The sequence below is a fragment of the Leopardus geoffroyi genome, chromosome B1 (assembly GCF_018350155.1).
Source record: "Leopardus geoffroyi isolate Oge1 chromosome B1, O.geoffroyi_Oge1_pat1.0, whole genome shotgun sequence".
NCBI classification, from domain to species: domain Eukaryota; kingdom Metazoa; phylum Chordata; class Mammalia; order Carnivora; family Felidae; genus Leopardus; species Leopardus geoffroyi.
Window position 1 is genome coordinate 145,968,140 of NC_059327.1, and position 27,071 is coordinate 145,995,210.

At 38.8% G+C, this 27,071-nt stretch overlaps 2 protein-coding genes across 8 annotated transcripts in view; one reads left to right on the forward strand and one right to left on the reverse strand.

Annotated features, from left to right (window-relative positions):
• The window catches only part of RASSF6 (Ras association domain family member 6), a gene marked incomplete at its 5' end in the record, with an annotated part of 48,782 nt that extends 27,143 nt beyond the window's left edge, over positions 1-21,639 (forward strand). The window contains 8 exons of the mRNA XM_045474938.1: positions 3,660-3,799; positions 9,452-9,549; positions 10,873-11,057; positions 14,916-15,017; positions 15,359-15,410; positions 20,535-20,653; positions 20,760-20,857; positions 20,959-21,639. Of these exons, the coding sequence (XP_045330894.1) occupies positions 3,660-3,799; positions 9,452-9,549; positions 10,873-11,057; positions 14,916-15,017; positions 15,359-15,410; positions 20,535-20,653; positions 20,760-20,857; positions 20,959-21,034 (870 nt within the window). The remainder of the gene's footprint in view (positions 1-3,659; positions 3,800-9,451; positions 9,550-10,872; positions 11,058-14,915; positions 15,018-15,358; positions 15,411-20,534; positions 20,654-20,759; positions 20,858-20,958) is intronic.
• A 1,940-nt stretch (positions 21,640-23,579) lies between these two features.
• Positions 23,580-27,071, reverse strand: part of LOC123595871 (alpha-fetoprotein-like) — a 54,707-nt gene continuing 51,215 nt past the window's right edge. For all 7 annotated transcript variants that reach the window (XR_006711413.1, XR_006711411.1, XM_045473769.1 and 4 more), the window contains one exon: positions 23,580-26,125. The gene's annotated coding sequence lies outside the window, so the exon portion shown is untranslated. The remainder of the gene's footprint in view (positions 26,126-27,071) is intronic.

Genomic DNA, 27,071 nt, shown 5'->3' on the forward strand with positions numbered 1-27,071 from the left:
ATGACTGTGTACTATGGTATAATAACAAATTTTCAAATGTGAAAGAAACACTTCAGAAAAGTCCTGAATCTAGAAAGTATTTTTAGGAGTGCAAACTGGCCTTAGACTTTTCCTTTCTTCCTTTTCTTCTCCTTCTTTGAATGCTTCGTTCTCCACAGATCTCTCCACTTAGCCTTGCATTCTAATGGGACTCGCTTCACATCGTTACAGTATCTTCCTGGCCGTAAGGAACATTGGAATTTTGTACCTCCTATTCAAATCTTCACATTTGATGGTACAACATTGAGTTTAGGCCACTGTGATTTGGCTTAAAATTGCAGTTGAACACAGAGAAACTTACTAGCCACTCTGGCCTTTACTAGTGAAGTTAAATGATTTAGTTTGATTGAATATTTCAGTTACCTTCCCATACGTAATAGAAAAAGGAAATAACTTATCTCTTTACAAAGAAATGGGCCTAATTTTAAATTATTTCAATATCATCGTATATCTTAGATCTCTAATCTATATAATTGTGAAGATAATTTAAGAAAAAATCCAAACTTTAAAAAAATGACTTTATATTTTAGTTCAAGTTTCTACAAAGTTCACGATGTGAAGAAGTTTGTTTCCTTGAGGAACATGTTCGAATTTTGATGTTATGAACATATAATGTGAGGCATGTTCTTCCCAATTCTGCAAATCACTGTTCAACTTACCATACAAAAGTCATTTAATTTTTTTTTTAAATTACGTGAAGTAAAGTCCACAGTGAGACTGTCAGATTGCTTAACCTTTCCAGCTTTACTCACTGGTCAATAAAGTGAGAGTCCAGAATTCTCAAAGCATTCTGACTGAATTTCAATAATAGACACCGTTACAGGGGGCAGTATGGAGGACGACATGTAGCTTTCTTAATCTCTGGTTAATTAAGCAAATATTGATTGCCTACCATGTGCCAGACACTGTTGTCAAAGCTGCAGATAAAGCAATGAAGAAATGGGACATAATATCCTGCCTCGATGCTTGTTACACTAGAGCACACCGACAAGAAACGAAGTATGTCGTATATCAAATGGTAATAAGGGCCAGGGACAACAGCAAAGCAGGGGCGAGAGCTCAGGGATCTAAGTGGGGAAGGGGAAGAGGAGCATTTGACCAGAGACTCTGAAAGATGTGAAGAAGCAAACCTGGCAGAAGCCTCTGGGACGCACATTCGGGCAGAGACAGCGGCCCCAACAAGGGGCCGGAGCTGAGCTAGTGTCGTTGAAATACAGCAGGGAAGCCAGTGAAGCAGAAAGCTGGTGGGAATGGGGAATTAGTAGACGATGCAGCTAGAGAGATAACTGCGAAGGAAAGCACCAGAATGTATGGGTCTTTAGATCATTGTGAAGACCGGAGCGTGTACTTGGAATGAGATGGAAAGCCACTGGGGAGTTTTGGGCAGAACAGTGACATTATCTGCAAGGATTCACTTTACAAGACTCTCTCTAGCTATGGGGAATATATGAAAGGCCAAGAGAAGAATGAGAAAGAAAACTCCTGCAGTAATCCAGGCAAACAATGAAATGGCATGGACCAGAACCATGGTAGTGGATACAGTGAGTATAGTAGTCACGTTAGGGATATATTTTCAAGGTGGAGCTCATAGGATTTGCTACTGCATCAGATGTTGAGTACAAAAGAAAGATTAAAGGTGACTCTAAAATTCCTGGCCTGAGCAACTGGAAGGATAAGGCTGCTATTTACCCAGATGGGAACAGAATGACTTGGAGAGGAAAATATTCATGGGAGAAAGATCAAGAGTTAATTAGGAGCCTCTTAAGTTTGATGTCAGGAAGGCAGTCAGACGATTGGAGTTTAGGGGGAAGGTTTGGGCTAGAAATATAAAGTTGGAAGCTATTAGTTTAGAGATGGCATATAAGGATCTTAGAGACTGCCGAGGATACGGGTATAGATCTAGAAGAGAAGAAGCCTAAGGATTTAGACAATGAGATTAAATTAGTGTAAACAAGCCTTCGGTGACATATTTAGTTCACCTATAAAGAGATGCTTTGTGAAATTAAAAAAAAATATTCTTGTATTCCTGGGACACCTGGGTGGCTCAGTCGGTTGAACATCTGACTCTTGATTTCAGCTCAGGTCATGATCTCACAGCTGTGAGATCAAGCCCCACATCGGGCTGGGCGCTGTGCATGGAGCCTGCTTAAGATTCTCTCCTTCCCTCTGCCCCTCCCCTGCTCGTGGGCTCACGTGCACTCTCCCTCTCTGTCTCAAAAAGAAATATTCTGATATTCCTTACATGAGAAAACCTAACGTTGTCTGATAACAGTTGGAGTGTTTCTTCTTGAAAGCAAGAAGGCGATCATCTCAGAAGAGCAGTTGTTCTGTGAGTTTTTGATGTAGGGGATCAGTTGAAGTATAATTAAACAAAGAAGGGATGCTATACATCGGTAACTAAAAGCAGGACCCGCATCATGTGCTGCCATTTCAAAGACCAAATTATGTTTGGTTGTTCAAAACAACTGATGGGTATCCTGACCTCTCAGTAATCTGAAATGTGAACTCAAAAGCGGGAGAAAGGGCATAACTTTGTTTCAGGAGTGACTCTGAAGTTAGTTTATCAGCCCAAGAAATAATAAGCAACAACATTTATGAAGCGCTTATTAAATATCAGGTCCTATGAGTTAGGGACCATAATGATGTCCATTCTTCAGAAGCAGCAGGCTTAACTGTGTTCAGCATCTTGTCTAAGGTCACCCAGTGAGGAAGTGACAGAGCCCAGGTTCAAACACAGGTCTATCCAGTTCCAGAGTTCATTACACTCTCAAATAACAAGTCCTTTACATTTTCTGATAATTGATTTTTCATAAGAACAGGAGTTATTGGATGTTATAGTAATTATTGGATGGTTGGAATGTGATTTTTCTTGGTTTCTGTATTTTTTGAAACCATTTTTTATGTTATCATTTCTGTAATGATAACATTACTTTAATAGCAGAAAGACTTTTACATATACAAGTGAAAAATAGATTAGAAAATATATTCTATGTGACTATGCTTTGGCATTAATATTTACACCCACAGAATAAGTAAGTGTTCACAGTCCGTGTTTGCATGGAATTTCCTTCTTTTGTTACATTTCCAACTTAAAAATTAGTCAAATGCTATTGATTTTTTCAAATATGTAATTTCTGTTATACATTTTACACTGTTTTTCATACATTTCTAACTCATTCTGCATAATAATTTCGTGAGTTAAAAATTTCCTGTTCAGAAATGAGCAAATAGCCACTAAATTTCTGAAGAGCTATTCTTCTGATTTCTAGTTTAGTATAGTTTTCAATTCTGCTTTAATTTTACGTTGAATAGAATTAAACTTCTACCTCATTGAAGAATCCTGGAGTTCAGAAAGCATTTTAACATGCTCTGCCCTCTGGTGGGCATATCATTACCATTATGACTTACTTTACTGGTTAGAGCTGTTTTCAAAAATAAAAGAATGTTTCCAAAATTGAATTATTTTGAGGATAAATTGAAAAGCCAAACAACCCTATCGGGGAATTTCTTTTTATCTATTAAAATGTCTTATAGACTTGATCTCTCCATTTTCAGTTAAAAGATTAACCTTCTATAAATAACACAAAAACAATGTTTGAGATGATTGGTTTCTTCTGCAGACAGAAGATGGCAAACTAATTGTTGAAGGAATGTTGGACATTTTCTGGGGAGTAAAACGGCCTATACAGCTAAAAATACAAGATGAGAAACAAACCCCTTCTTTTACTAGGTTGAAATCACCAGATGTCTTTCCCAAAAGGTAAGCTATCTTTCACTTTGTTTTTTTAATGTTTATTTATTTTTGAGAGAGAGAGAAAGAGAGAGACAGAGTACTAACAGGTGAGGGTGTGCGCAGAGAGAAAGGGAGGCACACAATCCGAAGCAGGATCCAGGCTCTGAGCTGTCAGCACAGAGCCCGACACGGAGCTCAAACTCACAAACAGCGAGATCATGACCTAAGCTGAAGTCAGACGCTTAACCAACTGAGCCACCCAGGCACCCCTATCTTTCACATTTTAACTCCTTAGAAGATCATCCTCATATTGACTTACATTTATTGTGTGCACTCTTAAAGATGGGAGCTCTAAAGCTTCTAACACCATCTCATTTAATCCCCAGCAATTCTGTGAAGTAGGTGTTCAGAACCCAGAGCTCTAAGGGTTTAGGTAATTTGTGCAAGATGTCCAATTACTATGTAGCAGGACTGGGCTGGACCTCAGGTCTACCTCTCTGCTGTGTTGTTTCTCTCCTGGAAGATTTCATTCCTTCGTTAGAAAAGACAAATTTCATTAGCCCGTTAGCCTGGCCTTGTCACCAAAAGGGGAGATAAAATTTAAATTTCTCTTTTCCTTGGAACAGAGGGCTCTTCCTGCTTTCTAGAAAGGAGATTTAATTATGCTTCACCTGATTGTCTTGATCTTGTTCAACAGGACACAACAAAGTGCAGTTAGAGCTCAGTAACAACGTGAGACCGTTCTCTGTGTGGGTTTATGCAACTGTACCTTGAATACATTAAGTTGGGCTGATTTTTTTCATTATCCTTTGCAATTTTTATCAAAATAAATACTCTGAGAAGGACTCGTGCATGTAATTTTTTTTCTTTTTTTCTTCCTTCCTCCCCACTTTCCCTCCTTTTTAATCCTTAACTTTCTGACTCCTCCCCCTGTTGTGCGTCTGTGGGAGGACCAAGCCTTCTCTCTCCCATCCTGCCATCTATAACTGGATGGGCTGGGGTTCTAGGAAGAGAGGATGGAAAGAGAGCTGCCAGGACCTTTTCCTCAATCTGATCTTGGGCTATAAGCAAGGAAAACCAAGGATCGCCTTGAGGGAAGCCCCACTTTTTCTCTGGATGCCCCGCTATGATTTGCACCTTGCCAATGTTCTCAAACATGATCCAGCAGTTCTGAACATTTCCTAATTCCCTACACATGCCATGCAGTCTCTTACTTTCCTGACTCCTGGAAAGTCTACTTGCATTTCAACATCGTTTGCCTGACTCCCCTCTCTCAGTCCTAGGAGACTCTGGTCAGGTAACACCTTCTCCAGAAAGCCTTTTTCTGACCCTTCAGTCTCTCCTAGGTGCACTGGCAATTTTTCAAAACACGCCGTGAATTGTGTTTTTATGCACCCACCTCGTGCTCTGGCCTGTGAGCTTTTTCAGGGTACGGAGCATGCCTTATTCGTCTGTTATTGGGGTGCGTAGCAGTGTGCCTGGAATGAAGAGAGTCGAAATACAAAATTGACTAAAGCCCCCATGATCCTGGTAGTTACATCACCTCTGCTCTGTTGTGAAAACTGCCTCTGTCTACCACTTCTGACTAGTCTCCCATCCAGGCTAAGGGCTGCCCATGGGCGAAGGGTCCAGTATTTGTGGAAGAGCGGAAGGGGGACCACAGACTTGGGCAGCCTAATGAAGCCCTGCAACCCTCCCCTTCAGGTCCTAGGTGACCGATGGGGCTGATGATTCTAAGTGACTAGGAGCATCCTTTAAAAGGAGAAATTACCCCTGGGCTCTGCTTTTAGATAACTGCACAAGAAATGAATTTGGCAAAATTAGCTATCATTAGTCATATTGCCGAAAAACTCATTGCAAAGTTCTCTGAGCAGCCGGCTGCTTTTGATGCAATTTAATTATTTGAGTCATGAAAACTTAATAAGTATGGCACATTAAGGGAAGATGTCAAGGAGATACAGTAAGGTACTTGTATTATCACATTGTCTTTTTTTTTTTTAAATAGCTACCCCCAAGATATTTTTAATTTTTTCAAATTAAAATTCAAAACACTTGTTCCTAAAAATCCTCACTGTGGGGAAAAGTTTCAAGAGACCAGGTAGACAAAGTGATATTGATGCCTGTCCATACACTGTGGCAGATTAAAAGTTAATATTTTCACGATGTGCCTTCCATGGACACCAACTGCGGTTTTCATTGTTTATCAGCACGTTGCTGTGAACCAAAGAGGAATTACCTCCCTTAGTTTAAAGTTGAGAAAGAATTCCCTAGAAAACCTTGCTTGCCCTTTACCACAGTAATGAAACTTACCAGGAGAACATATGAAGTGAAGGGCACACTTGTGGTGTATCAGATCTTTCTGGAGGTTGAGAATTATCAGAAAGAGATCCTACTCCTCTCACACTCAAAAGCAAGATTAGATTCAGTCACGATTCATTAGCCAAGAATCCTCCGTGGGAAGCAGCTGAACACTCAGCGGGAAGGTGCATATAATTTGGAGTGGCTGTTCCTTGGCCTCTGTTCCCTAGTGGGGTGCAAAACCACCTAAGGTCCTGTCTTTGTTTCAGTCTGGTCCTAGACACCTTCACTCGTTGCCATCCTTAAGGGTAGCATTCATTTAAATTCTGAGCCTTGAATGAAATCATATAAAGAAAGGGACTAGGGGCACCTGGGTGGCCTAGTAGCTTAAGTGTCCAGCTCTTGATTTTGGCTTCAGGTATGATCCCAAGTATGGTGAGATTGAGCCCTGCATCAGGCTCTGCACTGACAGTGTGGAGCCTGCCTGGGATTCTCTCTCTCTCTTTCTCTCTCTGCCCCTCCCATGTGTGCACCTGTGGTTGCTCTCTCTCAAAATAAATAAACATTAAAAAAATAAAATAAAAAGAACTATTCCCTCACTCTGTAACCCTCCTCAACTCTCCTTTCTCATACTGGGTTTCTGTGTGCAGAACTTTTTATATATATATTTTTTTAAGTTTTACTTATTTATTTTGAGAGAGAGAGAGGGAGAGAGTCCCAGGCAGGCTCCACAGAGTGTGGAGCCTGGCTCGGGGCTTGAACTCATAAACGGTGAGATCAAGACCCGAGCCAAAAACCAAGAGTCAGATGCTCAATCGTCTGAGCCACCCAGGAGCCCCTGTGTGCAGAACTTCTACCTCTGGTCTCACATGGTCACTCATGTGGTATCTTCAGTGGGTGTATGTAGAATAAAGGACGGGCGTGGAAGTTGTGTACTCGGCTGCAGGAAGGGCTGTGATCTTGTCTTTCTGTTCACCCATTGAGAGAATCATCAGTTTGTCATGCTAGTTTGTTTTAATTATCTTGGAAATGAGTCACACTGAGTCAGCTTAAGGGGAGTGGTAGAAGCTTAAATATAAATCAGTCTGTTTGAACTGTGACCCCTTATGATCCTTTATGGAAACAATTCTGTGGGAAGTACTTTGATCTCTCATATCTGGTCCAAGTATTTTGTTTTGAAATTTTTTCAAAACCTAAAACAAAACAAAACCAAACCACCAAGCCTTATTGAGGTTATGTTTACTTGCACTAGTTTTCATTGCTGTTTTTAATCTTTCTAAAATCAGCTTTCGCACATTTTGTACAAATCATGACAGAATGACATAAAGAGCAGAAACTGGACAGGTGTACATTGGAATAACATTTATAGTGTAGGTTTTTTTTTTCTCCCAACGCAGGTAGAAAAGTAACCACATCCCGTTTGTCTATCAAATTACTACCTCCTTTTTTATTTTGCAACTCATTTGAAAACTTGCCCACAGTTTAAATTTACCAACGTATACATCCTGAAGCATGGTCAGGGCAATGCTAACAGTCTTGTGCTTGAGCAAGTTAAACTATTTGATGTTGCATAAAGTTCCACCTAGTTTTCTTTGAACGACTCCGGGTTAACTGCCCTCAAGCATAGCCATGTGCACAGTTGCGTGTGGGTGACTCTTCAAATTACACAATCCAGAGCTCAAAATTGGTGTTTTCTGCTAAGATGGGTAGAGAGGGGAAAGGGCCAGACACTCATATAATGGAGCCATATTTGTCCCCTGTATTTGTGTGACGCCACTAAGCTGTAAGAAAGTGAGGACAAGTGTCCAGTCTACCAAGATTACCAAGGATCTACAGAATACCACTGGCCAGGCACTCTTGGGCTTTCTCATCTTCCCCCATATGAAATAGCATCACGCTGCCTTGCCGTTTTAGTTTCTGCTTTTTATTGATATTGGGCTTTTCCCATGACTACCACTCTTTCTGTGATAATAGCATCTGCTTCCTCTTGATAATTAATTTCCTAGCGATTGGGGAAGATGAGCAATTTTATCTACCTTAAGAATAACTTGAATCTGAGTCAGGACCTGAAGAGGTTTCTCTTGGGTTAGTTATTATTACCTGTAGTTCTTGGACTTTTCTCACATGTGTTTTAACTGCCTATGTTCTGGATAGTAGAGCTTACTGAAAAATTAACTAACAAATATGTTAAGATTACCTTATTTACATTATAAGACTATTATGAGACTCAAATGACATAAAAGTTGTAAAAAGACATGAAAAGAATTCAAAGATCAAGGAGAAAATACTCGTGTTTGTCATATTCACCACCACTAGTCTGAATAAGCATTTTTTGTTATTGTTGCCACCAGTGACATTCGGATAGAAGCAATGTTACAAATGTCACATTTGGATAGAGCATATGCCACCACTTACAGTCTTTGGTCATAAGGAAAACAGACATTATGGAAGAGATTTTTAGTAAGAGTAAGACCAATCCCAGCAATAACAGTATCCATTAACCTAGAGAAACCCAAGAATATCTTGGATCCCTAATGATTCTTCACCCATCATGAAATGGGTACAGGTGACTCTGATGACGAAGACGATGAAAATGATAACTTTGAACACATACTGAGTGCTTACTCTGTATTGGGCACTATTTCAAGAATTTTACCAAATTAACCCACTTAATCTTCTCAGCAACCTCACACTGTTATCATCCCCATCTTATAGATAAGGACACAGAGAAGTGACGTGGCTAAGACCAGATAGATGAAGTAAAAGTGACTGTTGGCCCAGCTGGTAAAACTAAGTAGCTGCCCAGTTTTATGTATTGTAATTATTAGAATGCATTGAAAATTGGTAGTGTCCTATATATAAATCATGTTTTAGAAAAGAAGCTTCCCATACACTTTCCTCCTTTGTAAATTGCATTCTTAGTGGTAAAGAGCCTAAAGGTAGGCACCGCATCTTATTGAGAGCCACTCTACCCAGAAATGCTTTGAATACAATAGGAACTCAAAGTATGTTGGCAGAATGAACAGTTTTATACCTAAACTCTCCTAAGAGCATTGTAAGATATCTGTGTAATGATGGATTATGTTGGTTTCCACTAATTCCATTTGCATACACACATTTTAGAGAATCTATATAACCTTGTATTTCAGGGTTTACTCAATTATTATATCAGATTTGCTCAAAATCAGTACAGGAATTATTTAAAATACCCACTGACCATCCCGGTATAAATATAATTTTAATAATATCATAAAATCGTTATAATTTAGGATATGCCTACCATAGTCCCTCAGTATCATATTAATACTCTAAATCTGAAAATCATCATAAGGCTTATTATGAATAGAATTGATGCCATTTACAAGATTTATTACTTTTCAGGGGAATGACACGCTGGGGGGAATTTGATGATCTTTATCGTATTAGTGAGCTGGACAGAACCCAGATTCCAGCATCTAAAGGAACAGATTCCCAAGAAGGTCAGTATCAAACTTTTATTAATGAAGAGACATTTTTTATGTAAATCACGAATCCTAAACCTTTCTCTGAAATTTAACAGTTTACACGCCACTATTTAATAAAACTCTTATGTTAAAAAAATCTCTTCGGATCATACTAATTTAAGTCACTACAGTGCTCATGTGATGTTTAAGAACTTTACTACATAAAAATACGATGATTTTTAAAATTACATCAAGTCACTTAGATTTACTAGGTTAGGGAAAGCTAATGGTTTGAATAAACTTGTATACATAAAATTCTTTAATATTTTCCCCAAAGTTGGGATCATTTATTATACTCAGCAGCTTTTTATATCAGACCAAGCCCCTCACATTAAATTCTACATCTTTTTAGAAGCTGAATGTCTTAGTTAATGGATATTTGCGTGACAACACTTCCCAGAAAGAGGCAAATATACTGGAGTCAATATATTTAATAGTTGTTTCAAGCATTTATTTGAAAAAGAGAAATCAACTTGAACATCAAATGAATTCATATCAAACATGACAAACCAATGGTAAATGGCAGCTCCTATGGCATGTGACATCAGTAGTCATAATGATGATGTGATAGTTGTAATATTACTAGCTGTCATTTACTGAGACTCTGATAAGTGTCCGGTATGATGTCATATATCTTACATAGATTTGGTTTTCATATAATATGTAGAGATACAAAGAGGAGCTGATGACTGGGGTTGGGAGCAGAGTTCATGTTTCTGGGGTGGCCGTATTACCAAGCTGACTTCAGACTGAAAATAGTACGCTGCCGACATTACCTTCATGAATGTACCAACAACTTCCAATGTTGAGTTATTTTTCCCAAACGTTTCTCAAGTCAGTCTTCTCTGCTGTCTCTGCAGCAACCCATATTCAATAACAACCATGATACTCCTTCCAGGATTCCCTTATTTTTGTGTGATGGCCCTTGGCACCTTTTATATTAGGGTCCTTCCAGTTAGCCCTTTGAAAACACTCATCTAAACCCAAGGGAATTCTGATTTCTAATTCTAAATTCTAAGGGAATTCTATGGTGTCTTGGCACCAGAGATACCACAAAAACCTAGTTGCAAAAGCACCAATGCTAGAAGAAAATGAAATCTCCCATGCCTATGGGTTGGTACTCTAATTACAATAGACACTTCTTTAAAATCCCAAGGTTAAATGGAATACTATTTCTCACTGTTTGAAGCATTATAGTTCACTGCTTAGCTGCATACTTACTTATTAAATACATATACAAATTCACCCAAAGAGGTAGGCAGCTAAATGATATGGCCTTATAATCTTTATTCTTCCTAGATTATTTATCTTATCCCAGTAGCACTCTGAAGGCTTATGCAGATGAAGAGCCAGAATCCCCATTGCTCTATCGCACCATGAGTGAAGCAACCCTGGTGAGAAAAAGGATGAAGCCTCCAATGATGGACAGAAAAGACAGACAGAAGCATAGGGCCTCTATTAATGGGCACTTCTATAACCATGAAGTGAGTTTTGATTCCGCTAATGTCATTTGAAAATGATGTCTATTTTTTTTTTAATTTTTTTTAACGTTTTATTTATTTTTGAGACAGGGAGAGACAGAGCATGAACAGGGGAGGGTCAGAGAGAGGGAGACACAGAATCTGAAACAGGCTCCGGGTTCCGAGCTGTCAGCACAGAGCCTGACGCAGGGCTCGAGCTCACGGACCGCGAGATCATGACCTAAGCCGAAGTCGGACGCTTAACCGACTGAGCCACCCAGGCGCGCCCGAAAATGATGTCTATTTTAACAACACCACTCAATTCAACTTACAATTAAAAATGGTACTAATAAAATAGTGGTAGTGTATTTAATATTTATTGGGTACTCTCTATGTGTTAGGTGTTAAACTGTTTTAAATTGGATTTTTAAACTGAGGGATTATCTCATCAATCACTAAAACAATTCTATGAAACAGGTACCATTATTTTCCCTACCTTACGTGAGTCAACTGAGGTTCACAGCGGTTAAGCAGTTTGTCTTAGGTCACACTACTTTTAAGTAGCAGATCGGTACTTGAAACCAGCTTTGTCTGAGTCCAGAACCTGTTATTAACCACCGTGATGAATGAGCCCTATCTAAGTGGCAGGTTCTGTACCAAACACTGGGGATCTGAAGATGATTCCGATGATGCCTCTGCCAGCATGGAGCTCAGGTGTTGGGCAAAGAAATCAGTAATCGACAAATGGCATTAGAATAATGTAAATGCTACGATGGAGATTGGTTCAAAGTACATTTGAACATTAACATTTAAATAGAGGGGAAAAAACTCCATAGACCTATTATTCCAATAAATCAAACTTCTCATTTTGTCACATCTCCTTCCAGGTCTTGTACATATACACATATTTTTTTATGCAAGGATTTTTATGCAAGGATTAGTTGTTTATAATTTTTATTCTGATTTTTCACTTAATGTGTTAAATTTATGTGTTTCTTTTCCACAGTTTTTGTAAGACATTTCACTTTGCCGAAGGTAGGCAATGTGTCGTCTTTTTTTTTTTTTTTTAACTCAAATTTTTCATTGCCTGGTACTTCAGCAATTATTCATCTATTCATTTAATAAATACTTAAAAAGCACTTGCTCTGTGCCAGGTACCATTCTGAGCCCTTTCATACAAAATGTTAACTCATTCATCGTAAGCTTTTTTCCTGTAGGGCTTTCTACCTTATTCCTTCCTCCACCCTTGGGAGCATATCCACGGTGTGCCTTTGGAGACTGGTGGGGAGAAACCTCCTTCGTGAATTCTTCGTTCAAATTAGATATCTTCCTGGCTCAAGCATTTACCCTTAGCCATAAAGTAATTTTGACAATCCCCCATAGATGTGCAATGACCAATTGTCCTGGTTTCTATTTCTCAGAATCACGCCGTGTCATTATCTTGTGGGGTGATTTGTGTTAAAGAAGGCTGTGAAAGCCACATTGTTCCAAATGAGCGGCTTCCAGATGGGACCCCTGTACTAAGAATGAAATTGGCACTAAGCTGGCAGCACGGTGTAGTGGCTAAATGCTTGGGTGCCGGAGCTTGACAACCTGATTTCAAATTCTTGCTGAGCAAAGTTTAAAACTACCTCCATGTCTTAGCCTTTATCATTCCTACTTTACAAGGTTGTTGATGGGACTAAATGGAATAAGGGGAGCTAAGCACTTAGCACAGCGTCCGGCACAAAGGAAGAACTCAATTTACATTAGCTTTATTGTCGTTCGTTAAAAGAGATCAAGCTACACATATTTCATACAGATGCCAGTCGCTGCATTGTAATAACTAGCAGGAAAAAAAAAAAAAACAAAAAACATTCTATCCATGGATGGGCAGTGAGAGGCATCTGGGAATTTAAATTGATAGAGTCATAAGATGTGTTTTTATATCATGATACCCCACGATAACACCAATATTGTTAGGACATGAATAACACTCATTTCAGAGGGTTAGATTATGATATTTGTATATAGGTTATGACTATTGACTTGACCTGTGGTATATTTCTATCCGTACACTAAGCATAGATGATTTTATTTCATTATGTGTTTTGGCCAACAAAACTAATCTAAAACTCTGAAAAACATGATTCCAAATTCATTGTATGTTGGTACTTTAGATGGGCTCTTGGGGTCATCTAGTCCCACTCTCTTATTTTACAAATGAAATCCTTGAGGCCTCTTTAGGCCTCAATGTGAAGTGAGTTGACAAAGTTGGAATTAGAAGACACTATGATCCAGTTCTCCTAAATCCTAATCTAGTGCCGTTGCCAAACTCCATAAAGATTCTTCTTATAAACAACATCAAGCCACATATGTAACATATCCTTGCCTTAGTGCCAGATGAACGTATGGCTCTCCAGGGCTCCACAGAACTCATAAGCACTGGTCTTATGTGTCACAGAGTGATTCACCAATGCCTCACAATGTCCACGAACATTGAATTTTCTCATACTTAGCAAGAGTTTATTCCAGACAGCCTCCATATATCTACTTTGAAAAATTATTTCCATATCCATATTTCTACTCACACAAGTGCTGTGCATATATGCACTTTAATGTTTATTTTGACATTTATTTACTGGTTTCCCAATATAAGGCTCATCTATCTAACATTCCATTGAGACACCCAGAACCCACCCATCTCCACGTCTGCTGAACCCACCACCCCCCTCTTCTAGAGTCTTGGAACACTATTAATATTACGTTTTATTTGTTCTTAGTTATAGTTAATTTATTTTAAATATTTGAACCACATTGAAGAATGGTATGATTATCTAGTGAAAATGTTTTGAACATCCTCAAATGATGTCTTACCTAACTTAATTCTAGAAACAATGTAAAGTTGCTTAAAAGGATGCATAGTATCCAACAACAAAGAAAGCAAACACAAGAAAACAAAACTTTTAAATTGGTGATTCGTGATTTTTCTTTCTTTGCCCATAAGAAGGCCAGTTTCACCAGATGCTCAATATCACTCATCATTGGGGAAATACAAATCAAAACCACATTGAGATACCCCCTCACACTGGTCAGAGTGACTAAAATTAACAACTCAGGAAACAACAGATGCTGGCGAGGATGTGGAGAAACGGGAACCGTCTTGCACTGTTGGTGGCAATGCAACCTGGTGCAGCTGCTCTGGAAAACAGTGTGAAGGTTCCTCAAAAAATTAAAAATAGAACTACCTTACAACCCAACAATAGCACTACTAGGAATTCATCCAAAGGATACAGGAGTGCTGATTCACAGGGGCACATGTACCCCAATGTTCATAGCAATGCTTTCAACAATAGACAAGTTATGGAAAGAGCCCAAACTTCCATTAACTGATGAATGGATAAAGATGTTGTACACACACACACACACACACACACATACACACACAAACACACAATAGGATACTACTCATCAATCAAAAAGAATGAACTGGAGGATATTATGCTAAGTGAAATAAGTCAGTCAGAAAAAGACAGATATCATATGTTTCACTCTCAATTTGAGAAACTTAGATGACCATAAAGGGAAGGGAAGGAAAAGTAAGTTACAGAGAGGGAGGCAAACCAAAAAGATTCTTAAATACAGAGAACAAACTGAGGGTTGGTGGGGGTGAGGGGTGGCCAAGACTACACTGTGTACACTGTGTTAGCTAACTTGACAATAAAGTATTAAAATATAATATAATATAATATAATATAATATAATATAATATAATATAATATTGGGCTCCTCAAAAAAGAAGTAGGAGAAGGAGAAGGAGGCCAGTTTCACCATATTGATTCTTGTTAGTTTGATGTAAGTTTAAGAATTTCCATGGCAATATTTTGTTCTTGTTGTTTCTAGACATCAATTTTCACTCCAGCCTTTGGATCAGAAACTAAAGTCAGAATAAACAGTAATATGAGAACTGAAGAAGTAATCGAGCAACTTCTCCAAAAATTTAAGGTAATCTTTATCACTAAACTGAGCTATAACTGTCTTGTATATAAGTTAACTATAGGTACATAAATGTACTCTTCTGAAAAAGACCTATGAACATGTACATCTAAATTAAATGGTTCGTTTCCGAAGAATTCTTTCTCACGAATAACACCTTTTCATAATTGGGCCTTGAGAGATTATATTATTCTCTCAACAGGAGCAGAAAAGGATTCTTGTCTAAAAGTGTATAACAAAAGTGAGGAAAAATATATAGATTTGGGGTCTGGCTGGCTCAGAAAACATCTGCCAATGACCAATCAAATATGAAAGAATTCATGTCTGCTTATTTTTTTTTCCATTGACAGATTGAAAATAGTGCCCAGGATTTCGCACTTTACATTATTTTTGCAACAGGAGGTAAGTGTGATGCCTCTTCTTACATGATTCCAGTATGTTATAGTTTTCTGCCCACAGGGGAGGCCCAAGAGCAGCTAACCCTCTTTCTGTGGAAGAAAGGGAAGGAAGGGAAGAAGAAAAGTGGGGGGGGGGGGTATTTTAGAAGGTTATTCACATTGCACAGTTTCAGAGGAAGATAACCTATGAATAAGATATCCTAGAAGAGTTTATAATACAATAGAGTTTGCTTTTTGGCCAGACACCAAATTACCTGAATGGCAGTCAGTGCCTGGGAGAGTCTATGGAGAGTTCCAAAGAATTGTTACACACTGAAGTCCTTGACTTCTGGACCTCTTTCTTTTTGGCGTTCCCTTCTCCTTCTAGCTCTTACTGCAGTCATCAATGCATACCATTTATCTCTGATCTTGTTATTACCTCTTTCTTACACAGTGTCTGACACACTGTAGGAACGTTCTCTCTTCCTCAGTAGAGAAAAATATGCAGAAGTTGGTGGTAGGGAGTAAAAGTTTGGCATTGGGAAGAGGCTATATGTGGGGTGCCAGGAACAGGATGGAAGAGAGATTAGAGAAAAATCTAAGGCAATAGTGAAATGATCTTTTTGAAAACTCTGAAGTTGAAAAAAATTATATGTTAAATTGTAGAAATATCTCCAGTTAGAGTTTAAGTGTCAGAATGCTTGAGCCGGAAATTGAACAGAATAAAATAATACCTTTTGATACCAGGACAACTGTAAGAAAATGGAAGTCGGATCTTCAAACATATACAAAATTAAAGTCCTTATTAATTTAAAGCTTAAAGGTAAGAAATATAAAGTGTAAAAATTCTAAGGGTGTGTGTATATATTCATATTCTAATTGTTTAGGAAAAAACTAAAAGGTATAAAATAAAAAGCAGAGACAAGGACGCCTGGGTGGCTCCGTTGGTTAAGCGTCCGACTTCAGCTCTGGTCATGATCTCACAGCTCATGGGTTTGAGCCCCGAGTCAGGCTCTGTGCTGACAGCTCAGAGCCTGGAGTCTGCTTCAGATTCTGTGTCTCCCTCTCTCCTCTGACCCTCCCCCACTCACACTCTGTCTCTCTCTCTCTCTCAAAAATAAATAAAATGTTTAAAAATTTTAAATAAATAAAAAGCAGAGACAGACTTATAAAAATGTAAAAGAGGGGCGCCTGGGTGGCTCAGTCGGTTGAGCGTCCGACTTCAGCTCAGGTCACGATCTCACGGTTCGTGAGTTCGAGCCCCACGTCAGGCTCTGGGCTGATGGCTCAGAGCCTGGAGCCTGCTTCCGATTCTGTGTCTCCCTCTCTCTCTGCCCCTCCCCCATTCATGCTCTGTCTCTCTCTGTCTCAAAAATAAATAAACATTAAAAAAAATTTAAAAAAAATGTAAAAGATAGAAACAGCAAATTACGAAAAATATCAGATAAAAATTTAATACGTATAATATCAAATAGTTCTTGCAAAGTGACAACAAAAAGACAACTCAATGAAAATAGAACCCACAACGCAATATTATCTCACATTTATCGGATTGGCGAAATGTTTTTGAAGGATTCTACCTATGTGTGGTGTGGTGAAGGGTAAAAGGGTATTTTCATGCAGTTTTGGTGAAAATATGGCTGTCTTTACTTTTTTGGAACTCATTCTAACAATATTATTAAAATTTACAGTATAAGTACCCTTTAACCTGGCAATGCCACTGCTGAGAATCTATTCCACAAAACTAAAAGGACTAGTACCTATAGATTTATGGGCAAGGCTATTTATAATGACAAAAATTTAAAGACAAAGTCACCTATCACAGAAGAATGATTGAATAAGTGGTTATGCAGCCATTAAATGGAATGTGTCAGATTATACCAGTTAAATGGAGGGGATTCCATAATATATATTACATGAAAGTTGCAACATGACTAAAAATGTGTATCATATGGTCCCATTTTTCTAGAGGAATTACAAACCCCTATTTAAATATAGGGGTATATAGGATCATATGATCAGGAAGAAAGGTATGAAATGATAAATATGAAGTCACTGACACCACTTACCCCGTTAGGGGGTCAGGACAATGCAGGAAAGAGGATGGAAGGAGGAGGAGCACAGAAGGAAAAACAAAAACAACAAGTAAATCATTTTTTTAAAATATGTCTGCGATAAAAATAGCAAGTATGACATGACCACCTGTACGTATTGTGTGTTTATGTGTGTGCATAAAGAGATATACGAAGGGTTGGCCACACAGAGGGTAAGGCTGATCGTCTCAGGGTTCTGGGATTCCAGGTGACTTTTACTTTCTGCCTTTTGCTTTTCCCCATAGTTTCAATTACAGTAGCATACGTGGTTTTTTAAGACTTTACTGGGGAAGGGGCACCCAGGTGGCTCAGTCAGTTAAGTGTCCCTCCGACTCCTGCTCAGGTCTTGATCTAGCAGTTTTTGAGTTTGAGCCCCACGTCTCACTCCCTCTGACACGTTGGAGCCTGCTTCGGATTATGTGTCTCCCTCTCTCAACCCCCTCCCCACTTGCTCTCTGTCTGTCTCTCTCTCTCAAAAATCAAACATCAAAAAAAAATTTTTTTAAACTTTATTGAGGAATAATCGGGAATAATTGACAAATATAATTGCTATATTGAAAGTACAATGTGATGATCTGATACACATATACATTATGGGATGATTACCAAGATCAAGATAATTAACATATCCTCACATCACATAATTAAGGCTTTTTGGGTATGTGTGAGAATGCTTACGATCTACTCTCAGCAACTATCAAATGTACAATACCATACTATTAACTCTGGTCACCAAGCTGGAGATTAAATCCTCAGAACTTATTTATATAATAACTGAAAATTTGTACATATATCCCCCTCGTTTCCCTCCCTGATAGCATGAATTATTTTTATAATTGGAAAAAAAATGTTTATTCTCACCACAGAACTGTAGTTCTTTAAAACTTTATCTGTGAAAATCATGTTTTATTTTGATTTTCGTGTCAAAAATGCTTGCACACAAAATCCAGAACAGAAGATAACCCTAAGTAGCACCTTTTAGGGATCAGGAACAGAGAAAAGAATGGAACCTATAGCACCTATTTAGGTATTAATCTGGAAAATAAAGGCAGGTGCATTTGAACACCTCGTATCTACTAAGCCCAGGATCTATAACCGTGTTTTTCAAATCTTAGTGCACTTCCGGATTACCTGAGAAGTTCATTTAAAGTACAGATTCCCAAACCCCTCCAGATCCAGGAACAGTCTGGGAATATGTATTTCTTAATAATTATCCCAGAAGCAAGTTCGTGAAGCAAGAAACCTTGCTCTGGAATATTAAGAACGCAACAAACAGAGGAGGCAGTTATGCCACAGGTAGAGGTCAGAAGAGAATTCTAGTATGTTATCAAGATGAGCTAAATTACCGGGGCCGTAGCCTTGCCTCAGAAATGCAGAGGAATTAAAACAATGAACGCTGACTCTGTGCAAACAAGAACGGATAACGTTACTGACTTTTTCCTGGGGTAAGTCCCACCCAGGGGATGAGCACAGTTCTGATTCTTGAAACTTTTAAGGGCCTGACATAATTGATTTCCTAGATGACAGTGTAGAAAGGACTAACTGGTCTACCCGTTTCCCTTTTCAGTCTCTTTCAACCTAGCAGACAGATTGTTCTTTTTTTTTTTCCTTATAATTTGTTGTCAAATTGGCTTAAATACAACACCCAGCGCTCATCCCAACAAGTGCCTCAATGCCCCTCACCCATTTTCCCCTCTCCCCCACCCAGACAGATTGTTCTTTAACAATGGAAGTCGGACAATGTCATATCACTTCTCATCCTCCAGGGGTCTCCCTTCCCGCAATAAAGCCAGAGTCTTTATGCTGGTCCCAGTACATGTTCACTTCAACATTTAATATTCCTTTCCTCATCTTTATGTTAGCTTCCCTGGTCCCTTGCTGCTCTTTGATAGCATTAGGCATGCACTGACCTGTAGGATGCTCTACTTATTTACTTACTGTGTTTGGAACACACCTCCCCGAGAGCTCCATGGTTCCATACCACATCTGCTTCTGGTTGTTTTCAAATGTTACATCTTCAGTGAAGCCTTCCTCAGCCACCCTACCAATAATTGCATACTTGTCCCCTGTACACACCTATTGACACAGACCCATACTTTCTATCCCTCTCCTTGCTTTATTTTCCTTCTGAGTACTTATCACTAATACATGATATGTTTCATTGGTTTATCCTCCTTATTGTCTGTGTCCTCCACTAGAACGTAAGTTTCGTAAGTGGATTTTACTCTGCTTTGTTTTAGAAGGTGCCCAGCACAGAGAACAATGCCTGGCACATAGTAGGAACTCAAAAAATATTTGAGAAAGGAGGAAAGGAGATGAATGTAAGGACACAGTGTTCTGTTCGTGCTTCATTCTGATAAAAATGAGATGACAGATGTGAAATTATTTTGACAGAAAGTTGGAAGTGCTTTTGTGAGTGGGAGTATTTATAACTTTTGGAAATTTGAAATTCTTGGAATATACCAAATTGGAAGTTGTTTCCTTTCTCATCTCATTATCATGGCATGGATGAAGCCCACAGATGAATGAAATAATAAAAACACTGACCTGTGATGTGAAAGACATTCTCAACATGTTTTTAAGGAAGATCCAAGGATTTGATTGAGATGAGAAACAAAGGCATAATTGAGGATAATTATAAAGTTTTGGACCCAAACAACCGGAAAGATGGAAATCCATTAACTGAACTAGGAAAGAATTAATAAATATTTGCTGAATGAATGAATGACAAATGATGAAGAATTTTTAGGTGTGTCGCTTGGTAAAAGCATAAATGGCACTGGAGATGTGTCTGAACATCCAAGCTAAAGGCAAGATTGAATTATCTGAGAGATAAATCAAACCTTAAGATCTAGCAAGAGAAAGCAGTTCTCTTTGGGTTCTTTTAAAGGTTTTACTTTTAATTTACTCCTTTGAATGAGTGCCTCCTGTTGTATGTTCTTCTGAGGTCTTCTCCCAACGTGAGCTAAAGAAAGAAAATGAGTGGACAACTTGTCTTTCTTCTTTTTCTCTAGGATGGACTGCTAACTATAGTTGATTCCTGTTTTCATTCGTAGAGCGGAGGCGGCTAAAGAAGACAGATGTCCCGCTACTGCATAGGCTCGTGCAGGGACCTTCCAAAGAGAATGCTCGCATTTTCCTCATGGATAAAGATGAAAAGGAAATTAGCAGTGATGTATGGATACTGTCACCCTGAATCTCTCTTTGCTTCCTCCTGACTCAGCACCTCTCACAGAATCTGCATTCTTTTTTGTTTTGTTTTGTTTTGTTTCCCTTTTCAGGTGGCTCAGTACATTAACTTTCATTTCCCTCTCCTGGAATCCATCCTTCAAAGATTAAATGAAGAAGAGAAAAGAGAGATTCAAAGAACAATAACAAAGTAAGTTGGGAGTATGTATCCTGGGTGCCTATTCCTATAAGAGGTTCTGCGCACAAATTGTGTTCAATTTTTAATACCCTTTTTCTCCTTCTCCTTTTCAGATTCAGTACAGAAAAGGCTATTATAATGAAATGTCTCCAAAGTAAACGGGTAGTAAAAACCGAGACAACCGTTTAGCAGACCAGGCTGTAATTGCTGAAACTCTGAAACACTTCAGCAAAATTAGAGGGATATTACTATTTGATGAATGCACAAATTCCACACTTGCATTCATACAAATGTCTGTGAACTTGAATCTGTGGAAAATTGAATGTTGAAAAAGCTTGTCTCTCTTTGAAGTGATGAGTTGACCTAGGCTTCACAGTTGCACTGAAAGGAGCTGGAATTTGTTTCAGGAACTGAAACAAGCTTGGATACTGTGTATCCAAAATACTTTCTTATAGTAAAACACTCCATGAACTTGAATCTAAATGATGTCTTCAGACATCATGTAGGGTAAACTTCTTTCAGCTTGAACTGCCAAGAGAATTAAAAAATCATCAACGGATTCTCACAACTGATTCAGAAGTAAAAGCTGCCAGCTCTTGAAATAAAGAGGAAGCACACTCTTACCCTACAAAGGAGTCTGATAGTGATGGTGTTTCTCATCTCGTGCAAACTCTAGCTTCTTCATGAAACCCAGGGCTGTCTCTATATGGTTGGTGGCTTTCGGCTATTTGTAACATCAGAGCTATCTGTCCTTTGGGATAGAAAAGATGATTGGATTTCTGTTAAGAAATCCAAATTGCTGGGGCGCCTGGGTGGCACAGTCGGTTAAGCGTCCGACTTCAGCCAGGTCACGATCTCGCGGTCCGTGAGTTCGAGCCCCGCGTCGGGCTCTGGGCTGATGGCTCAGAGCCTGGAGCCTGTTTCCGATTCTGTGTCTCCCTCTCTCTCTGCCCCTCCCCCGTTCATGCTCTGTCTCTCTCTGTCCCCAAAAAAATAAATAAACGTTGAAAAAAAAAAAAAAGAAATCCAAATTGCAATTTCGTCAACCCAAACCCTTCTTTTTTTTTTTTCTGTCCTTCTTACGACTTTCAAAAAGTATTTTTAAGCATTTTTTTTTTTTTTTTTTTTAGAGAGAGAGAGAAAGTAGGGGGGAGGGGCAGAGGGAGAGGGAGAAAGGGAATCTCAAGCAGACTCCACAGTCAGCACAAAGCCTGGTGTGGGCCTCCAGCTCATGACCCTGAGATCATGATCTGAGCCAAAATCAAGAGTGGGACACTTAACTGACTGAGCCACCCAGGTGCCCTGAGTTCTTAAGCATTTTTAAAAAGTCAGTTAAACTGGTTTTCATTATTTTTCCAAACAAGTATACCACAGAGACTTAATACGTTTATTGGGCTAGGACAAGAGTTGATCCACAATAACCATTTGTTGCCAGATGAAAACAAAGGACAATGCAACTGTTGTAGCAAAAAATAGGCAGGGATTCTGGAGCTCTGCTCTTTTTCTCCAAGACAACTCATCCCACAACTCCCAAGATACTTAAAAGTCTGCTAAAACTGACTTGAAGAAAGGGGGGACAAAAAACTGGTAATGCCACAAGTCTCATCTATGATTTTATTTGTGAACTCTATGTTAAAATGGAATTTTATGCAACATTGGTCCATTCCCTAAACCACTTTCATTCACATTCCTCACAGGCATTGTGTTACCTGGTTTGATTACATTACATGTACTGAGGGAAAAGGTTGTATGTAACAAGCCCAAGTTCGAAGACTATCAAAATTAAAATACGAAACATTTTTAGACAAAGCTATTACTTCCTAGTGTCACCAAAACCGAAACCTAAACTCAATGAAGGTAAAAGTGTGCTGTGACCTTTGAGTCCTAGGAAATCTTTTATTGAGGAAAACAGAGGCTTGCATCATTATCTTTCCAGCTATCAGTTAATAAGAAATTATGTTCTCAGAGTGCCTGGGTGGCTCAGTCGATTGGGCATCTGACTCTTGGTTTCAGCTCAGGTCATGATCTCACGGTTCATGAGTTCAGACCCTGCTTGGGATCCTCTCTCTCTCCCTCTCTCTCTGTCCCTCTCCTGCTCACATACCGTGTCTCTCTCAAAATAAATAAATAAACTTAAAAAAAAAAAAAAGAAAAATATCTCATCTTCCTCAAGTAGGGCAAAAGAAATTGTTAAAATTCAGAAAAAGTCTCATCTTGCTAAAGTAGGGCAAATGAAATTGTTAAAATTCAGAAAAAGGTCTCATCTTGCTAAAGTAGGGCAAATGAAATTGTTAAAATTCAGTATACTTATAAAAATTTAAATTAGTGTCAAGTACCTGTCCTAAATGACAAAAGATTAATCATTAATATATTGAAAGTCTACAAGATATGTAAGAAAAATTCCACGACATGGCTAGAAAAAAAGAAAAAAAGACATGAAAAGTAAAATCACAGAAGAAATACAAAGAGCTACTAGGTGTGTCGTGAGAGGAGAGTTGTATCTTAATGGTGATCAACTGTATCCAGTAAGGAGACAGAAACACAGTAATTTAAGCAGGAGAAGTTTAATATAAAGAATTAAGCTGTGGGGGGTCTGGGTCGCTCAGTGGGTTAATCGTCTGGCTCTTGATTTTGGCTCAGGTCATGATCTCATGGTATGTGAGATCGAGCCCCCGCCATCAGTGCTGAGCCTGCCTGGAATTCTCTGCCCCGCCCCCACGTCTCTTTCTCTCTCAAAATAAATAAATGGACTTTTTTTTTTTTTTTAATTAAGCTGTGATGATAGGAGAATAACTGTAAAGTAGAAGTGTGTGTGCCAGGATTGGGAGCCATAGGGGCCTCTTTTGCAGGAACCCAGTACAACTCTGTGCATCAGTTGGGCTGCAGTATCTTTGAAGCTGTGTGGGACAGAGGCTGGTCAAGTAGCTTACTAGATGGCCACCCCCGGGGGCCCTCTCTGTGAGCAGGCACTGAATCCAGGGGGTGGTGTGGAGAGCAGCGATTTGTGTTCAGGTACAGATGTGCACTCAGCTCCAGGCTGTGCCACCACAAACCAAATCGAAAGATGGAGGAGTTGGGGGAACAAACGGTAAAGAAAGCTGCACCCTACAAACTGCCCTGGAGAAAGCACTCTGGGCAAAGCAGTGGAGGAAAAAAGTGGGCTTCCCCAAAGCCTTGTCAGTCAGCCCTGGGAATCTGGAAAGACCAAATTTCCCGCTACAATGCTTCTTCAGCGCCCTCTACCGACGAAGCAGGACATCGTGCAGAATGCAAAGGAAACACACTTAAAGGGTCCATATCCATTTTCACAGAACCAAGAGCTAAGAACAAATTTGGAGGAGAGAGTCAATAAAATAATTCTAAAGGGTCCGTATCCATTTTCAAAGAACCAACAGCTAAGGATGAATTTGGAGCACAGAGTCAACAAAATAACTCGGATGTCATCAAAACACAAAGTTAAGAAAAGCAAAATGCACTTTTTGGTCTATTGGCAAAGATTAAGAAATGAGATTAAATACTCAGCAAATTACAATCAGATGGCCACTGAGACTACTGGTAGAAATACAAGTGGATATAACTTTTCTTGAAAGCAGTTCAGCAGTAAGTTCATCCTATAATTCAGCTTAGAGGATTCTATATTGAAATAATCAGTCATACAAAGCCATTGTGCAAAGATACTTATTATATTGCTATTGTGATAAAAATAATTAAATAGCCTAAAATTTCAAAATTATGGAAAAAAACAGAAGGAAAAAAACATTTACCCACAGAATATTATGCAGCTATTAGAATTATGTTTCCAAATAAATTGTAATTATGGAAGAAATTCTTCTTACATATCCAATATCTAAATAAGGATATACATACAGATATTCAAAATATCTATTATGCATAAAATATGTTTGTGTGTGTGTACACTAATATTTGTACCTACACACAAACCAAAAACACATTAGATATGGTTATATCTGAATTGTAGAATTATGGGTGAATCATTTCTTATTTTTCTATGCTTATTAAATAGCCTATAATAAACATGTGGTACTTTTTTAATTAGGGCATAGATAAGTTATGATTAGAAAGTTACCAACAAGAAGTAGCAAGTACATGCAAGCAGAGTCCTACCAGATGCAGAAAAATAAAATTATTTAATAAGACATTAACTTCGCTTCTGTGGTAGTTTTAAAATATATTCATAAAGTTTTTGATATTCCTCCTTTCAAGAGGTGGGGCCTAATCCTTCCCACCTTGCAAATGGACTGGACCTAGTGACTCAATCCTGATGAGCAGAGGACAGCAGAAGTGACAGTGTGCGATTTGGGCAACTAGGTCATATAACGCTGTGGCGTCCTTCTCGCTCATTCTCCTGGGTCACTGGCTCTGGGGGAAGCCGACTACCATGGCGAGAGCAGCCCCAGAGAAAGATTTGCATCATGGGAACAGAGACCTTTGCCAGAGCCAGCAACAATTGAGGCCTCCTGTCCACAGCCAGATGAGTGGGCCATGGGCTGGTCCCGGTCAAGCCTTCAGATGACACAGCCCTAACAGTTTGACTACAGCCTCCTGAGACACCCTGAGCCGGAAAACCCAGCTAACCCACTCCTGGGTTCCTGATCTTTGGAAAATGTATGAGAAAATAAATGGTTGTTGTAGTATGCCAAATTTTAGGATAATTTGTTACATGGCAATACAATTTCAGAGAGAAAAATCTGTTCAGAGGCATCTTTGCATAATACAAGAGTATAAACTTTTGTCATAAAACTCTTTATCCTTGCTTCAGGTGGCTCAGGTTTTTTACTACCAGTTACATATTAGTTCAAATTCAACCCCAGTAATGTTATACTTATTAATGGTAGAGGACCTGTTACATTCATCTTTGTATACTTGGCTGAATTTAATGCTGTGTTTTGTATATAGGATGTGCTTAATAAAAATCAATTGAATAAAAGACTTAATGAATTAGTGAATCAGTGAATAAAAGAATGTGCAAATGAGTTATATGAAATGTTTTTCTAAAAGCTCCTGTATATATGCATCCTTTTCACAAATCGGACCCAGTAGCTAAAGAAATATAGAATCTTTTCTGTATGGTTTTCTCTGATTTGGTGGTATATTTTACTATCTCTTGGCTATATGAAATGTTCAGTTAGGCAGTGTTGCTATGGAATTTTGCTTAGGGCCGTTCACATTGGTTTCAGGAACTGAACGGGGAAGAAGTCCATTTTCAAGGCAGTCTATGAGGTGGACAAGATGGCAGGTGTAACTGTCATGTTGCTATATCTACACGGGAAAGGAAAGAAAGGAATAGGATGCATTAGAACAAAACCCTTCGATGGCATCCATTTGTCCTTTTTTCTTCTTTTCTTTTTTCTTTTTCTTCTTTTTTTTTCTTTCTCTTTTTTCTTTTCTTTTTGATTTGTCTTCTAAATAATAATAGTTAACACCTATTAGATTCATTGAGCCCTTTGAAATTGTCAATATTTAACCTACCAAACTGGCAATTTCACATCATTCAAATTAATAGCATTTACCATTTGTCAAGTACTGTTTTAAGCTTTACCTATATTAGCTGGTTTAGTGTTTATTATAGTCCCACAAAGAAGTTACCCTATTTTATAGATGAGGAAGGCCATGGAGAGGTTAGGAGATCTAACCTTTGCTAAGGTCTTTAGAAAAGCTGGGTAGGATTTGAACCACACTCCGGAATCCACACTCTCAACCCCCATAATCTATGGCCTCACCCTAAACTACACTCTCTCTGTCTGGCATTCTTGTTTGTCCTCATCTGTAAAATGGGATAGTAGTACCGACTTCACTGGATGGTTGTGGGAGTTATAGGAATAATACATGTCAAGGCTGGCACCTTACACATTAAAAATGTGATAAACCTTAACTGTTGTTAAAATTAAACTACAGTATGTCCCCACCCACCCTTGTATCCCTATCTTCCACTGGATCGCACTGCCCACAACTACTTAATTTTTGTCTTACAACAGACCGAACTGAATCACTCCCCATTCCCCAAAACACCTCACATCCCACCACTTCTCTATCTGTTCAAACCCTGCCTAACTTCTAGTCGTTGGGCAGGGTCACTTCTTCCATGACTTTTCCTGGTCTCTGTGACAGTTTGTGAACTCAGACTCTTGTGAATCACATTATCAGTTAGCTCTGATCTTGTGACACTGGAAATTTGAAATCTGCCCTTTGTTATAATTCCTTATGT